Raw genomic sequence first — 18,470 nt, 5'->3', positions numbered from 1 at the left:
TTCCCTCCTGAATTTCAACCCATTTTAGAGACATATGGACTTTCTCTTTTTAAGAAAAAGCAATGAACAACTTTCCTTTTGCTGTTTTTGCTTGGGGACATACACAGAAATCAAAAGTGTAATAAATTAGTAGGAAAATCAATTATTTTGCAAAAAGTAAAGCTAATTCTCTCTTTTTTTTAAGTGGTGACAAAATGAACACTTGTAATAGGATTTTAGCTTCAGGAGATATTTATTACCACAGCACACAAAGTAAAATAAAAAGACCAGAGTTGTTTATTTTATGAAACAGAAGTGGCAGTGCAGGGGTTGGAGAGCACACTGTTCTTTCTGGGATAACAATCCCTTTCCCTAGCAGTAACAGCTCATTTTGTCCTGTTTCAGTGTAGTAATTTTAGTACTTTGAAACTTTGAAATTTATTCAGAATAACAGTTTTATATTTCCAAGCACAGATTGTCATTGCCAGAAAAAATAAACCTAATTTTCCAGGTCATTTTGGGCCACTGTGGCTAGGGTCAGGTTTTGTGTTGAGTTAAAGTAGAGGAAGAAAAATGAAAAAATGATCATAGAAATGTAACATTGACATTCTGGAAAAATTGTGTGTGTGTGTGTGTGTGTGTGTGTTTTGTTTCTTAAAGCAATTACAGTTTTAAAACCTAATGATTATTCACTTAATATGTGACCCAAGATAGTTCATTAGGAAAACTGTTTTTAAAAATGTTTCTATGAATCTTGAAAAATATGCATTTGTGGTTGTCCAAAATACTTTTGCTAGCTGGCCATAGAGAATCATAGAGTTTACTAAGGTTAGGTTTCCTAGGGGAAAAATAGGTATTGGAAAAATATACTTTGGAAGCATATATGGATAAGCTTGGATGTGTCATGTATAATTTATGTATGAAGCCAACATTTCTTGAAATTGCTCAATAAAATTTCTTTATAGATTAATCTTTGGTATTTTAGTCTCAGACTGATTTATTTTTATTTTGATTGCTTTCTTATTAAACTTCTTATTTTGAGATCATTGTAGATTCACATGCATTTATAAGTGGTACCAAGAGATCCCGTATACCCTTCCCTCGGCTTCCCCCAATGGTAACATCTGGCAAAACTATACTACAATATCACAACCAGGATATCGACATTGGTAAGAGTCAAGATATAGAACAGTGATTCTTCGTGTTGCCCTTTCATAGCGACATTCGCCTTAACCTCCTCTGTCATACACCTCTACCACTTCATCCCCCACCCCTAATCCATAATCCCTGGCAACCAATGATCTGGTCTCCAATAATTTTGTCATTTCAAGAAGGTTATATAAATGGAATCATGAGCTAGACAGCAAGACCACACTTGACCCCTTTGTCTGCTGCTATGTAACCTTTCGGGAGTAGGTTTTTTTCACTCAGTGTAATTCTCTGGAGCTTTATTTAGGTCGTTGCCTATATTGTTTATTCCTTTTTATTGTTGAGTAGTATTACATGGTATGAAAATACTATAGTTTGTTTAATCTGTTGGAAGAACATCTGGGTTTTTTTTCTACTCCCGTTTTTGGCTATTAAGTACAGAGTTGCTGTAAATATTCACATATAGGTTTTCATGTGAACATATATTTTCATTTTCTTGGGATAAATGCCCAAGAGTGTAATTGCTAGGTTGTACGGTAGTTTCATGTTTAGTTTTTTAAGACACTGCCAAACCTTTCCAGAGGCTGTACCATTTTACATTCTTACCAGCAAAGTGTGAGTGATCCAGTTTCTCTGCATCTTTACCAGCATTTAATGTTGCCTTTTATTTTTATTTTAGCCTTTCTGATAGGCATGCAATGATATCTTGTTGTGGTTTTAATTCGCATTTTCCTAACTGCTAAAGATGTTAAGTATCTTTTCATGTGCTTATTTGGCATCTGTATCTCCTCTTAAGTGAAATGTTTCTTCATGTCTTTTGACCATTTTTAATTGGATTTTTTTTTTTCTGTTGAGTTTCCAGAGTTCTTTATATAATCTAGATACTAGTCCTTTGTCAGATATGTGGCTCACAATAATCTTTTCCCTGTCTGTAGCTTATCCTTTCATCATCTTCACAGGGTCTTTTGCAGAGCAAAAGTTTTAAATTTTGATCAAAATCAAGTTATCAATTTTTCCATTTATGGATCATGCTTTTGGTATCAAGTGTAAGAACTCTGTCTACTTTAGATCCTGAAGATTTTCTCCTAGGCTTTTTCCATCTAAAATCATATTTTTATGTTTACATTTAACTCCATGATCCATTTTGAGTTATTTATTTATTTTTTTGTATAGAGTGTAAGGTTTAGATTGAGGTTCATTTTTTTAACCTATAGATATCCAATTGTTCCAGAACCATTAGTTAAAAAAGCTATCTTTCCTTCATTGAAATGCTTTTACATCTTTGCCAAAAAATCATTTTGGCATATTTATGTAGTTTTATTTCTGGGTTCTCTGGTCTATTCCATTGATCTCTATGTCTTCCATCTGCCAGTACCACACTGTCTTGATTACTGTAGCAGTACAGTTTGTCTTGAAATCAGGTAAAATGATTCACTTTATTCTTCTTTTTCAAGATCGTTTTAGCTTTTCTAGTTCCTTTGCCTTTCTATGTGAATTTGGGAACAATCCTATCTATATCTTAAAAAAAAAATCTGGCTAGAATTTTAATATGAATTACATTAAACTTATATATAAATTTTGGGAGAAATGATATCTTTAATATTTTGAGTCTTCAAACCTATTAACACAGTATGTGTCTCTGTTTATTTAGATCTTTGATTTCTTACATCAGCATTTTGTACTTTTCAGCATACAAGTTCTGTGCGTGTTATGTTGGATTTACATCTAAGTATTTTATTTTTTGGAACAATATTTTTGGTATTATGTTTTAATTTCATTGTCCATGTGTTCACGCAGTATATGGAAATACAGTTGATTTTTGTGTGTTTATCTTGTCTCATTGACCTTGTTGAACTTATTAGTTCTGGGAGTTTTATTGTGGACTCCTTGGGATTTTCTATGTGGGCAATCATGCTATCGCAAATAGGGACAATTTTGTTTCTTCCTTTTTGATATGTATGCCCTATGTTTCCTCTTCTTGCGCTGGCTAGAACTTACAGCATTATGTTGCATAAGAGCAGAGAGAGTAGATATCCTTGCCTGTTCCTTATCTGAAAGGAAAGAGCACTCAATCTTTCATCATTCAGTATAATGTAGAGGGTTTTGTAGGTGCTTCTTTACCAAATTGATTTTTAAATTGGTGGTGCAGAAGATTGACTTATTGATGAGGAAGGGTCCCGATGATCTTATGAAATGGTCAGATTGTCTCTGTGGCTAAAAAGATCAACTGTCCTGTCTTAAAATATTTCTCCCAATCTGAGTAAAATTCATTAGCTAGACACTCATTGTTTTGAGTAAAGGCATATTTTTAATGCACATCCTCTAGGAAAGCTAATCATTTTATACTGCTGTTACTCTTACCTTTATGGGACAGTTTATTGGTTTCTTTTCTCCTTATCCAAGCATCAAAAGCATGGGATGGGTGGAGGAAGAAAGAAGGAACAATTTTTGGAGTAGGGAATGCTTCAGTTGGGCAGCAGGAGGTTACTGAATGCCTTTTCTAGTTGAAGCACAGACAGGAGCATTGAAAAGGATCTGAAGCCTAATTTAACCTTTTAAAAATTTGCATCATTTTTTATATTAAATAACTATAATTTAAGAAGTACAAACACTACATCTGAGTTTATTTTATAATTTATTTTCAAATGGTTATGCATCTGTTTAATATACTGCATTTGTTAATGCCTCCTCCAAAGCACATCTTAAGGGAAGCAAAAACATCCTGCTAATGATAGCCCTTTACTCAAGAATGACAGCATGTCATTATTTTACTTAAAAAACGAGGAGACTGTATAACACCAAGTTATAAGGATGAAACACAAATTATATTTCACACATACACACACAAAAACCCAGATAACTTTTACTTCTTTTGGAAACATAATTATAGTATTTCATATCTTGTCAGGTTTCACAGAAATGTCCTAAGTAATTAGCCCATATAGACACTAAGAATTTGAAAGCATTATTACATATTTTCAGTTGTAGTTTTACTTACAGAAAATTCAATAATAGCATTGAAAACTTTTGTTCAATGTACGTATTGAGCATAGATCACTCAGTGATCCAGGTTATACTAGATGAAGTCTGGAGACTACTCTTATGGACCTATTATTTTATAATTTGATTATCTTATTTCCTAGATCATAATGATACTGTGTTTTGTCTTTCTTTGCTGAACTTCCAGAAGACTTGTTCTATAAAATGTATTGCTTCACTTATTTTAGTTTTCCCCCATGATCGTTGTGGTATAATAACATTCTAATAGCTTTCACAACTGTGAAGCTTATGCTATTTCTGTTTTGTACATCAGACTGCAAATAAGCTCCACCTTGCAAGAATTTTCTTTAGAATAAGGATAGGGTACTTTGCCAGGAGCAAGATGAGAACTGTGATTAATGGGCAAAAGGTTAAGGATGAAAGTGCCTTGGAGTAAGCAATATAATTTTCAAATTGATGAGAAGGAATCAAAACTCAAGATGAGCAAAGGGATTGTAAGAAAATACTCATCTGCTCTGAATTAGTTCAGGTTTCTTGATGCGGATGAATTATATTACTGGGGACTGACAATACTTTGAATGGGATTGCAGAATCACTCTAGGTGATCTTTGAGGATATGTAGAGAGTAAAATAATGTACAAATGTTATTCCATGTATAAAATGACCATAAATTACAACCAGTAAACTCAATTTCAATGCCAGGCAAGATTCCGCAATATACTATCAAAGGATGATTTGTGAGGATATATTGGAGAACCAATAAAATTGGACCAATTTTGTGTTCATCGAGAGAGCAAGCAAGTAGGTCCTGCCTTTCCATTTTGTGTAGTTACTAGATTTGGGAACTGTAGTAGGCATAGAATATATGGACTTTATGAAGGCATTTGACAAATTTTGTCATATTTCTAAAGACAATGTGAATAAATATAAGCTGGTTAAAAAGAAAATGAGGTAGTATAATAATCAGTTGAAGAACTGTACCTGAAATGTACTGAGTAATGGATCAGCACCAACCAAGGAGATGTGACCTGCTGTGGAGTCCTGTCCTCAACGTTGTCACATTTAACGTTTTTTTAATCAGTGGATTCTACAGTTACCAGGTTTAGGAACTGTAGTAAGCATAGAATATATGAATTTTATGAAGGCATTGGCAAATTTTGTCATAATATTCTTGAAGACGATATGAATAAATTTTGGTTGGTTACAAAGATAATTGGGTAGCTAGCCCTAAAGATTTCCTAAATGCCTGTGTCTTCAGCACTTATGGGCCTAGTTGGCTCATTACAACTTAGAGCTTGGTTCTTTTGGGTATGATGTCCAGTCCTTTTCTACCAATCATCCGTGAGTAAGGTGGATGGGTAGAGGGAGTTTTAGTCGCATTACCAAACAGAGCACCCAGAACTGAGGAAGGTAGGTCTCTAAAAAACATTGGAAGGAATGGATTGGTATATTCAATAGAATGAGATGTGGTTTGCACTGCAGTATTTAATATTATTATTTTTTAAAATAGGGGGCTTTATTTAACATAAAATGCAGTTATAGTATATAATAGCAACATATGAGTGCTAAAAATACAAAAGATCATTGTAATCTAAGGTCGCATTAGAAGATATTACTAATGATATCACTAATGAGATATTAGAGTGAGGGAAGTTTGAGGCCTCTCTTATTCCATTTTAGTGAGACCAGCCACACTGAAGTATTTAGTTCTGGGCACCATAGTTTGAAACAGATAGAACACAGGAGCTAGTTCCGAGAAAATTATCTAGAATGAAGAAGAAATTCAAAACCATGTCATACAGGAAACAGCTGAAGGAATTAGAAGTGTTGACCTAGAGAAGAGGAGATACAGAGTGTTCCTGATAGCTGTCTTCAAATACCATAAAGAGTCCTGGGGTTGTTCAACATGGTTATGAGGATGTCTAGGACTGGAGGATGCTCCAGAGAGGCCGATTTGGGGTCAGCGTGAGAAAACATCTCTGTGTTTGGTATCAGTGGCCATCAGAGAGTGATAGAGTCACTCTTAGAAAGAAATGGAATTAACACACTGGAAGGAGAACAAGGAGATTATAGGCTCCAAGCAAGACCAGCCATTTCTCCTGGGAAATGAGCTTTTCTTTCAGATGGAGCTCTATTTGTCCTTTGGAAGAACCAACTCTATCCTGTGTGCCCTGCTCCACCCTGGGATTGACTAGCCAGCCCAGTCTACCTGCCAATATGACTCTCTGAATTGTCTGTAGTTCTGGGAATCACGTTTTGTAGGGTTCATGTGCGGGTGAGTGTGTGTATGTGCGCAGGTGTGTGCGCGTTGCGGGGGCGGGGGGTGGTCACTGAGGCTCTGGGCTCAAGGACTATAAATGGTCTCCTTTTTGGTGAAGTAGAGAATTGAAAAAAAAAAAAATTCATTCATCTGCATCCTGCAGTGCTGCATTATGGTTTTTCATCTGACTTTTATTATTTGAGTTTAAGTGAGAAAATTTTTCCTGTAGAAAATTTATTATTTTGTTCCAACCCACTCTTGTGTAATAGCATTGATAGGCGTCACTCTTAGTTACAGGAGCCATTTCTATAGTCTTAAGAGAGGTGGTATTAAGAGTAAACACTCCTCCAATAATCCAAGTGTTGTTTTCATTTTAGTGCCCTGGAGCAAATATTTAATGAAGCTGTCTCTTTTCCTTTGTGAACAGCAAAACAGGTAGAGGCTACTTGAGGAATATTTATGTACTTGACACAGAAAAAAAGAATCACTTCTCCCTTGACTTTGCTAAAATTCTACTTTTCACTGCCCTAATGTTGACCAGAGATGTGAACATTATATCTGAAGAAAGTAAGAGGATTTAGCTGAAGTACACATTGTAGATAATAAATATGATACAAATGGTCACAGGTATAGGTGCTGATTTTAAGAAGACCTGGATTTAATCCCACCTTCTCCACCTATCAACTGGTTATTTAACTTCAGTAGTCTTCTTATCTATGAAATGGGTTTAACCATAACAACCTGAGAGGAAAAGAACTAATTTAGGGAGATGAGATTAGGTTCAAAGAGTTTTTTCTATTTGTGGTTTTAGGACAAAATGTTAAATTCTATAAAAATCATAAAATGTTAAAACTGAACAGGAACTTAGAGTTCATTTGGTCCAATGCCTTAATTTTATGAATGAGGAAAATAAGATTTGAAAAAGCCAAGAGGCATCTTCGGGGTCAAGTGCAATTGGCAGTGAAGGGCCAGTGATTTCTTCCTACTTTGAGGAAAAATCATCTTAAAACAAGAATTGTAAAGATGTTTTCATTTTAAATTTTATTTTATGGAAAATATTTCAAGAGTAAATCTTTCTTAGAGATACCATGGAGAAATAATTACTCTGAAAGACCCTTTTCTAATTCCAAGATTTTGTGCAGTCAATTTCATTCCAGTTTTAAAATTTTATCTAGATGTAGGCAATGTTGTAATTATTACTTCATGACAGTACAGTATGCATTTACTTTATTTGAGCAACATGGTTGCAGTAACATCTTCAGTTGAACTTTATTTTTCAGAAATAAAAAATATCATTTTAGTAAATATATGTTCTATTTTCTAGATGTCCCCTGAAGAAAAAGTTTGTAAGTACTGTGGAGTCAGCTATCTAATACTTCATGAGTTTAAAGCTATGGAAGAAAAAATGAAAGCGATGGAAAAAGAGATGAAATTTTATCAAGGAAGTGTAGAACGTGAAAAGAGACTTCAAGAAAAGCTGCAGTCTCTTAGCCAAGATTTTGAACAGTACAAAGTTGACAATGAATCCAAAACAGAAAGGTTGGAATATGTTATTTTTTTTCTGTCATTTATTTAGTTTGAAAGTATGGTGCAGAAAATAAATAGGCTTTCAGTGTTCTTCTAGAATTTCTCTATATCAGGTATAATTTATACTTTAATACATTTGAGTTTGTTTATTAATAATTACTGAGTATAATTATTAATTATAGTTTGAGCATACTTTGAGGCATATATTTACTCTCTGAATGATTAGAAACCAATTAATTCAGTAACTGTATGTTGAGATGAGTTAAGTTTTATGTTTCCCCAGATAATGTTTTAATTTTATCATTAGGAAGATTTGTCTGAAAAATCAAGTAAATTTTGGTAGTTTTTGATAGCTAACATTTGTTTTAAATGGCCTTGAATATTTAGTTTTATAGGATAAGGTTTTCATGTTTTGAAAATGATTTCAAAACATTAAAATTGGTACATGATTCTAAGTCACTGAAATAAATTGAAATTGAAATAAAATTAAATAATGGGTTCCTAATGCTGTCTAATCAACAATTTAGTTTGCCTAAAGACACTTCAGTGAGCTTGTACAGACACTTCTATAGAAGGGTTTTTAGCTTTACTTTTTTTCCTATGAATGAATATTTCTCCATTTAAAATGGTGACAGTTGGTGTTTAAAAACCTTGAATTAATGAAGTTAATGAATATGTCTTTTTAAAAACAAACTTTCTTAAATCTCTTGGGATTAAATACTTCTATTAAATTTTATCACAGATTTTGATAATTACATTAAATGTTAGTCGGGCCCAATATTTCTTAGTTCTTTATCGGGAAAATTTTGTTATAGTGTTTTAAATTTCAGACCTGATAATAAAGTATTTCATACTATTTGAGTGAAAAAATAAAAAATTTGAAGTATTCAGTTTAGAATTTTAAATTTGGAGGGTTTTTGCTTGTCAGAGAATCTTTTGTTTAGTGTTATTCACACTTTCTTTAACAAAAGATTGTATCATATAAGTACATAAATACACCAAATAAAACAAGTATATAGAAGAAAAGGCAAGAAAGTCTCTTTTTATACTTTCTTCTTATTGGAGACAAAACCACTTTTAATGGTTTGCTATGTCTCTTTCTAGATTCTTCATTGTGTCTTTAACTATATTACAGATATCTTTCTTTAATATGTATTATATATAAGCCATGTAATTTTAAAAATATTTATCTTTTAATAGACTAGTTTTTAACATATCATTGTGCGGCTTTTACCACTTAACTATATATTTTGGAAATTTTCTTGAATATATTCTATATATATAGATATATATACACATGCACATATTTATATAAGTCACATTATATGCAAATAGTGACTATATTACCTTTTTATTTCTAATAGTTATACCTCTCCACCTCTTACCCTTCTTTTTTGTCTCTTCAACTTGGATTGGACCTTTAGAACAGTGTGGAATAGTAAATTTGTAGAGCGCATCTTGGTCCTATTTCTTGGTCCTATATCCTATTTCTGATTTAATGTAAACCCATCCAGTGTATTTCTGTATTAAATAGGATATTTGCTATAGGTTTCTATGTTTACAGGTGAGGTTGGCCTGTAGTTTTCTTTATAAAGACTGGCTTATACTAGCCTCTTAAAAAAAGTTAAGAAAGCTACCATCTTTTATGTGCCGCAGACATTTTGAACAACACATTGCCACTCTGGTAGATCTCCTTCATAAAAAAATGTGTCTTGTATCTTTTTTGGGTAGTAGAATTTTGATGACCTATTATGTTTCCCTATAATTATTGGTTTATTTATGGATTTTTACCTCTTCTTGAATCAATTTTGGAAATTGATATTTTCCCAGAAAATCAAGCATTTCCTTAACATTTTAAATTTCTTGGTATTTAGTAACATGTAGTATCTTTTTATTTAAAAGTTTTCCTTTGTATCTGTTTTATCTTCTGTCTTTTCTTGGGTTAATTATTTGTGTTTGAGGGAGGGAAGGATGAGAGAGGAGAGAATGAATGAAGGATAAAGAAGAGAGAAAACTTTTTTCTAGGATTTTAGCTTAATAGATCAAACCTATTTCTTTTTATTTCATTAACTTATACTTTTATTTATATTTATTTATTATCCTTTAGAAATATTAGTTTTCTTATGAGTTACTTTATCGAGGACTTGGTTAATTTATTTTTATTCTCTTTTTTCTAGTAATTCCATTTAAAGTTATCGAATATCCCTGTGGGAACAAGGTTTGGCAACAACAAACATTTTGATAATAGTGTTTTGTTTTCATTTACTTTTAAATAAGATAGAAGTTCAGTTTCTATTTACTTTTTCATCTAAGAAATTCTTGGAAGAATATCTAAGTGGATAGATTGTGGGCTTTTTTTTTTGCTATCTTTTTGTTTATGTTCATTTTTATTCCATTATAGACAGAGAATGTGAGTTATTTAGAAGAACTTATCTAGAACTTAAACTGAGTTTTTGGAAATACTTCATAGCTATTTGAAAAAGATACATATTCTTTGTTTTAGAGATATAGTTTTTAATAGATCCATTAAGTTATACTGGTTAAATGTACTATACAAATCTATATTTCTTTACTTATTTTTGACTATTTCATTTGACAGATCATAAGGGAATATTAAAATCTTCCAAAATGAATATAGATTTGTCAGTTTTTAGCCATTTCAAAGTTAAATTAATGGAATATATAGAACCTATCTTTTTTTATTATATATATTAATAAGAGAATATTTTTCTTGAGCTATTTCAATTTTTTTAACATTTGATTTTTAAAATTATATTTTATCTCCTTACACTTCACAAACGTTTTATATTGACTTTTAAAAAATTAATAAACTTTAATTTTTAGAGAAGTTTTATGTTTATAGCAAAATCTAGTGGAAAGTACAGAGTTCTCAGATAGCCCTGTCCCTGCACACTCACAACTTCCCCCACTATCTACATCCCACACCACAGTGATACATTTGTTACAATCAGTGAGCCTACATTAACACATCATTATCACCCCCAAATCCATTGTTTACATTAGGGTTTACTCTTGATGTACATTCTGTGGGCTTTGACAAATGGGTAAGGCCAGGTATCCACCACTGTAGTATCATACAGAATAGTTACATTGCCCTGAAAATCTCCTATGTTCTACCTGTTTGTCCTTTCCCTCCGTCTAAGGACTGGCAACCATTTATCCATTTGCTGCCTCCATAGTTTCGTCTTTTTCAGAATGTCACATAGTTGGAATCATACAATATGTAACTTTCTTCAGATTAGGTTCTTTCACTTAGTAATATGCATTTGAGTTTCCTCCATGTTTTTTCATGGCTTGATAGCTTATTTCTTTTTAGCACAGAATAATATTTCATTGTCTGGATGTACCACAGTTTATTCATTCATCTACTGAAGGACATTTTGCTTGCTTCTACTTTTAGCAATTATAAATAAAGCTGCTATAAATATCCATGTGCACCTTTTTTTGCATAGACATGCATTTTCAATTCCTTTGGTAAACACCAAAGAGTATGATTACTTGATTACTGGATCATACGGTATCTATAGGTTTTTTGTTTGTTTGTTTGTTTGTTTTGGTAAGAAATCACCAAACCGTCTTCCAAAGTGGCTCTATCACTTTGCATTCCCAGGAGCAACAAATGAGAGTTCTTGCTACTACACCCTCACTAGCATTTGGTGGTGTTGGTATTTTGGATTTGGGCCATTCTAATAGGTGTGTAATAATATCTCATTGTTTTAATTTGCATTTTCCTCATGACGTATGATGTTAAACATCTTTTCATATGCTTGCTGTCTGTATATATTTCTTGCTGAAGTGTTCGTTCAGGTCCTTTGCCCATTTTTAAATCAGATTGTGTATTTTCTTGTTGAGTTTTAAGAGTTCTTTGTATATTTTGGATAATGGTTCTTTAATAAAGAACTGTTGCGAATATTTTCTCCCAGTCTGTGGCTTATCTCCCATTTCTCTCGACATGTCCTCTGCAGAACAGAAGTTTTTGAATTTAATGAAGTCAAGCTTATCAATTGATTTTTTTCATGAATTTTGCCATTGGTGTTGTATCTAAGAAGTTACCACCGTATCCAAAGTCGTCTAGATTTTGTCCTATGTTGTTTTCTAGGAGTTTTATAGTTTTGCATTTTACATTCAGGTCTATGATCCATTTGATTTTGTGTAGGGTATAAAGTCTGTGTCTAGATTTTTTTTTTTTACATGTGGTTGTTTCAGCACCATGTGTTAAAGAGACTGTTTTTACTACATTGCGTTGCTTTTGCTCTTTTGCCAAAGATCAGTTGACTGTATTTATGTGGGTCTATTTCTAGACTCTCTATTCTGTTCTATCGATCTCTTTGTCTATTCTTTCACCAGTGCCACACTATCTTGACTATTGTAGCTCTATAGTAAATCTTGAAGCCAGGTAATGTGAGTCTTCCAGTCATGCTGATCTTTAATATTGAGTTGGCTATTCTCTCTTTTACTTCTTCATATAAACTTCAGAATCTGTATTCACAAAATAACTAGCTGAGATTTTGATTGGGATTGGATTAAATCTATAGATCAAGTTGAGAAGAATTGATATTTTGACAGGACTGAGTCTTCATATCTGCAAACATGGAATATCTCTCCATTTATTTAGTTCTTCTTTGTTTCATTCATCCAAGTTGTGTAGTTTTCCTCATATAGGTCTTATACATATTTTGTTAGAGTTTATTAGGGTTATACTTAAATATTTCATTTGGGGGACACTAATGCATATGGTAATGTGTTTTTAATTTTATATTCCATGTGTTCATGGTATAGGAAAGTTATTGACTTTTGTATATTAACCTTGTATCTAGCAATCTTGCTATAACTGTTTATTAGTTCCAAGAGTTTTTTCATTGATTCTTTCAGGTTTTTGAATATCATACCAGCTTTGGAATAAATCCCACTTGGTTTTGGTATATAACTATTTTTATATATTTTGCATTTTATTTGCTAATATTTTGTTAAAGCTTTTTGCATCTATGTGAGAGATATTGATCTGTAGTTTTCTTTTCTTTAATGTCTTTGTCTGGTTTTGGCATTTGGGTAATGCTGCCCTCATCAAATAAGTTTGGAAGTATTTTCTTTGCTTCTATTTTTTGGAAGAGAGAATTGATATGATTTTTTTCCTTGAATGTTTGGTAGAATTTACCAAAGAACTCATCTGGGCCTGGTGCTTTCTATTTTGGAAATTTATTAATTATCAATGCAACGTCTTTAATAGATATAGTTCTATTCAGGCAATCTATTAATTTTTGTGTGACTTTTGCATTTCTTTCAAGGAATTGGTCCATTTCATATAATATATGCCTGCCATTCATATCAAAGTTGTGGGCATGGATTTATTCATAGTATTCCTTTAATAATAATCCTTTTAATGCTCATGGGATCTCTAGTGATAGCTCCTCTTCATTTCTGATACTAGCAATTTCTGTCTTTTTTTCTTTGTTAGCCTTGCTTAAGATTATCACTCTTATTGATCTTTTCAAAGAACCAGCTTTTGGTTTTGTTGATTTTTCTCTATTGATTTCCTGTTTCAATGTCATTGATTTCTGCTCTAATTATTATGATTTCTTTTCCTTTGCTTACTCGGATTTGCTCTTCTTTTTCTGGTTTACTAAAGTGGAAGCTTAGATTATTGATTTTAGATCTTTTCTCTTTTCTAATAAATGCATTCAATGCTGTACATTCCCCTCTAAGCACTGCTTTTGTTGCAAACCACAAATTTTAATAAGTTGTATTTTAATTTTCATTTAGTTTAAAGTTTTTAAATTTCTCTTGCAGATTTCTTCTTTGACCTATATATTATTTATAAGTGTGTTGTTTAATCTCCAAGTGTTTTGGGATTTCTCATAGCTTTCTGTCTTATTTCTAGTTTAATTTTATTGTGGTCTGAGCACAGATATTGTATGATTTTTATTTTAAATTTGTTAAGATGTGTTTTATGGCCCAAGACATGGTCTATCTTGGTGAATATTCCACGTGAGCTTGAGAAGAATGTATATTCTGCTGTCGTTGGATCAAGTAGTCCATACAATTATATCAGTTGATTGATGGTGCTGTTGAATTCAGCTATGTCCTTACTGATTTTCTGTCTAATGATTCTATCAGTTGCTAAAAGTAGAGTATTGGAAGTCCCCAACTCTAATTGTAAATTTGTTTATTTCTCTTTGAGTACTATAATTTTTGCATCATACATTGTATAGCTCTGTTATTTGGTATGAGCACATTTAGGATTGTTATGCCTTTTATTATTATATAATTGATCCTTTTATCATTATATAATGTCCTTCTTTGTCTCTAGTAATTTTCTTTGCTCTGAAGTCTACTTTATCTGATATTTGTATAGCCAGTACTGCTTTTTTTAAAAAAAATTTTTACATGGTATTTTTTTTTTTCATTCTTTACTCGCATCTTAACTATGTCATTGAATTTGAAATCAGTCATGTAGACAGCATTGATGCTGGAGGCTCCCAACTGAGACCCTCTGACACAGGATATGGGTGGAGAACAGTACTAGGAGTGCTACTCCTGTTTTTCACTGCTTTGTTTGGCCTCTTTGCTGCCAGTTAGGTATGGAGGTTTCACTGACATGAGGAGAAGAAGGAAAGTGAAATGCTAATTACTACCAACTTGGACTGCTTTGTTTAGACTCATTGGTGGAGGAAGGGGTTGGAGGCTGAACTCCCCACTGGCCTCACTGCCACTACTCTGGTGGGAGAGCTGAAGCACATCTTGCTTTTGCAAGAGGGGAATGAGAGCTCCAAGACTTTTCCCTGTCTGGGATATATGGGAGACAATAAAGAAATTCAGAGATCTCATTGCCTTAGTTTTTCTCAAGTTCTAAGGTCCCTAGGTCATCTGCCTTCTTTTTCTTTTCAGAGTCTTCCTATGCTTGTGTTTTATTATGATCAGCAGTTTTTAGTTGTAAGAGTGAGGACCTGGGAGTAATGAGGCTACCCATCTTGGTTATGAGGCTACTCCATCTTGGTAATGATCTTAGGTTTGTTTTTTAGTCAAATTAATTGTTGCTTTGAATAACTAAGGACATTTTTTTAGAAAGGTAATTGATTAAATTTTTCATAAATGTCAGTAGCTAGCTTGCAAAAGTCAGTGGTTATATAAATACACCTCTACATGCCTGCTAAGCATTTCCTCTTTGACTTGTCTTCTACTCATGCCAAATTGAGACTGTGCATGGAGATTTAAGCAGCAATAGGATAGGCCTGTCCATGAGGAACTAGACACAAGAGTTCTATTGATCGTAGTTAGCCGTTCTCTCAAATCAGATAAGCCATATAAGTCAAGTGTAGAGCAGTCAGCCCAAGGAAGGGGCATGGGTAGGTACCAAGGGTTCAGAGAGCCAGGCTGAGTCCACAGTTTAGGATCAAATTAACACAGAGAGTGTCTCTGAATTTATAAATAAAGAGAGTTAGAGGAAATAGGTACATCTAGCTGGAATTGGGGGTGATAAGGCAAACAAGGCAGATTTAGTTAGTTACAATCTTCCTCTGCCAAACCTACTTCCCACATAGACCGTTTTATCAGTTAGAAATGCATTCTGCAGCAAGTGGCTTAATGGACAAGGGTTATTTGTTTCTTGAATCAAGAAGAAGGGGTACAGGCAGCTTAGCAATGTCACCCGGGACCCAGCCTCTTTCCATCTCTCACTGCATCTTTCTCAGTGAGTAGGTCTTCAGTCTCATGCTATTTTTATCATGATCTCAAAATGGCTTCTGCACTGTCAGAAGGCAGGGATATGAAGGGAGAAGCAGTCAGGGGAAATGTCTATATTAGACTAAGAGCTTTCCCACAAGTGCAGGGTGAGTCTGGGGGACAGACTGCAGGGAGTTGGCTCACTGCTTCCTGAAATGACACCAGGTTTTGTTGTAAGGAAGAAGACATTAGAAGGGCCTACCTTACTTGACCATTACATTTTCCGCTAGAAAATGACATGTACATGCTTACTTTAGTTCCTTGAGAGGAAAAAAATAGTATCTCATGAAAAGAAGTATGTCATAGGCTCCCTTTTTAAAAAAATTCTTGTCTTCTGTACATGTGTTGTCTAGGCTCTGCTTTTTCTACTTTTGCAGTATTCTTTGGTGTTTATGGAAGTAGTGTAAGAGGCATACATGTTAAAAATATTTGGGACAACCGAATTTTCAATAATCAAGGTTTTATAGAACAGAGAACTGATATAGAAGTATAGTTCTCATGGGGGTATACTTCTTAGGAAATCATTTCAAATCTCTGGAGGCCTTCTCAAACCCTCACTTCTCCCCTAAAATTCTGATTTGTCCCTTTTGGGGCAGAGTGAGACTGCAGTGAAATGAGAGCTGTTGCTGATGCGAATGTGATTGGGAATATGAACGTGGGGAAGGCAGGAAAAAGAGGTTGAGTGCCATTTGGAAAATTCTTTTCCAGGCCACTGGAAAATGGCTCCAATAGACACAGTTTGTTAACAAACAAATTAAACCTATAAGTTCATATCACGTTTTTCTTGATCTATAATAATTTACATTTATTATATTGATATTTGTACTATCCATTACTTAAACTTTGAGAAAACCGAACAAGTTTTATTTACATCATGTAGTTCTAAGACCAGCTAATCCTTTTATCATCTTTTCATTTTTCTTCCACACCAGCACCAGATTGTGTTCCAGACCAAAGTTCTTAGGTATAGAGCATACTGTTTTCCTTTATTGTTTCTCTCTGTGGACACTTGCGAACAGAAAACAGAAGTTGACAAGGTGTTTTCACTATTGGTATAAATACTGTTTACATGGGTTTCCTTGTTACTAGATCTGGCAAGGTTATAGAGATTGATATTAATTCAACAACATTGATAGACCTATGTATGTATGTGTATCTTTTATTACCAGTATAACTTTGAAAGCCCTTCTGTGTATCATTATGTTGTTGCTATAGCAACATGGTTACCAAAATAAGCTACATTTTTTTTCTGCTTTGTCTTTTTAAAGGAGGCCTTTCCCCCTAAGCTTTTAAATCAGTATTGTAGAGTTTCAGTCCCAGACATTCACTATTATTTTTATTTGTCTTTCCACTTGAATTTCCCTTACTTAAAATTCGTTATTTATCATTATAACATAAAATACAATTTTTATTGGACTAAATTCTAGTGGAAATTATAAGGATGAATGAAGGGAAGCAGTGTACGATATGATATAAATAGTAGAGGCTCTGCTGTTATTTAGCCCTGTGACCTCGTCTTGTAATCATTTTATACTTTTGTTTCTTCATCTATAGAATGTTCAGAGAAACCCCTTCTTCACACAGATGATACACATGTTTGTGCCTGGCAGGAATTCAGTTATGTTTCACTTCTCTTACCTTTCTTTCTTATTCCTTTCCATGTTTGTGAGCTAAGGTTAATAGCATACAGCTTTTTATTTTCCCCGTAAGTATCATCACATTCCCACCTACCTTGGATAGCTAAACATTGCCTAATATCACAAGGGAAATTCTTGGGTCTATGATAAATACCCCGATCTCAGCCATACCACAACAATTAATTCTAGTTTAATTGGGGTTTTACAGTTTCTAGCCCAACTTTCATTAGGTCCATGCTCTGTGTTTCTGCTCAGTGGAATAGAGATTTTATAGAAAGCATAACTTTAGAACTTAATTGTTATTTTAATTTATTATACTTCCATTTTTCCTAAAAGGGTATGGGTGTTTTAAAGAAAATAATAAAATTAACAACATAGAAGGGGAAAAAAGGGAGGGAGATGTTGGAGAAAACCCAAGAAACCAAATATGTCAACCCTGAGGATCAACAGTTAAATTGAGCTTTCCTATAACTCTTTTTACCTGAACTTAAGGCATTTCTGAACTTACAGCCTTTTGTAGGAGCGGGAATGGAGTAGGGGTTGGGAAAGTAGATTTTATTTATTTAGTTTGCTTATATATTTATTTAAGCAAGGCTGACTTAGCACCTGAAGAAATCTACATAAAGTCTATAACATAATTCAGAAGGCAGTCAGGCTTTAGAAAGAACCTGTACTATCTGTGTATCTGAAGCGAATCTTAATAGGCAATAGATGGCTGGCCCTCAAAGCTGGACTCCATGCTGCTATTCATTGAGAAGGCAGCCAAACTATTAAAGGACACAGCCATGGCTTGCCTTTCTGTTAGCTTTCTCTCTGTCCTCATCTCTCCACCTACCGCCTTACTGCTTCACTTAGCACCAGGCTGGAACAAACAAGTCCTATCATGTCATTTTAGCTTAAGAGTAGTGTGATATTTATTTGCTGCAGGTTTAAATTGATGCATCTTCAGAAAAGTGTGCAGTTTGGTTTCTTCTAAAATTCTTTATACATTACTTATATATTTCTAAATAGAAACAGTTTCAAATTGGAGAAAAATGAATTAATTTATTAATGATCAACAATTCTTGTTATATCCAGTTTGTAGATGGCTAAACAAACAAAAAGATTAAGTAATAGTGCTTACACAGCTCATTAAATTCTTTGTCTTTTCTATAATGTCCCTATTTGGCTTAGTTAAA

At 33.4% G+C, this 18,470-nt stretch overlaps 1 protein-coding gene across 13 annotated transcripts in view; it reads left to right on the top strand.

Moving 5' to 3' along the window:
- LEKR1 (leucine, glutamate and lysine rich 1) overlaps positions 1-18,470 on the top strand; it is a 170,540-nt gene that overhangs the window by 7,326 nt on the left and 144,744 nt on the right. For 7 of the 13 annotated variants that reach the window (XM_015586544.2, XM_015586543.2, XM_015586538.2 and 4 more), the window contains exon 3: positions 7,713-7,927. The exons of 3 other annotated variants lie outside the window; for them this stretch is intronic. In XM_015586544.2, the coding sequence (XP_015442030.1) occupies positions 7,713-7,927 (215 nt within the window). Of the gene's footprint in view, positions 1-1,031; positions 1,149-7,712; positions 7,928-18,470 lie in introns of all 13 variants that reach the window. 3 more of the 13 variants (XM_015586539.2, XM_015586547.2, XM_015586548.2) reach the window with 3 other exon arrangements.

Source organism: Pteropus alecto, unplaced genomic scaffold (genome assembly GCF_000325575.1).
Source record: "Pteropus alecto unplaced genomic scaffold, ASM32557v1 scaffold81, whole genome shotgun sequence".
NCBI classification, from domain to species: domain Eukaryota; kingdom Metazoa; phylum Chordata; class Mammalia; order Chiroptera; family Pteropodidae; genus Pteropus; species Pteropus alecto.
The sequence above is the reverse complement of the archived record's forward strand: the minus strand, read 5'-3'. Positions and strand labels throughout refer to the sequence as shown.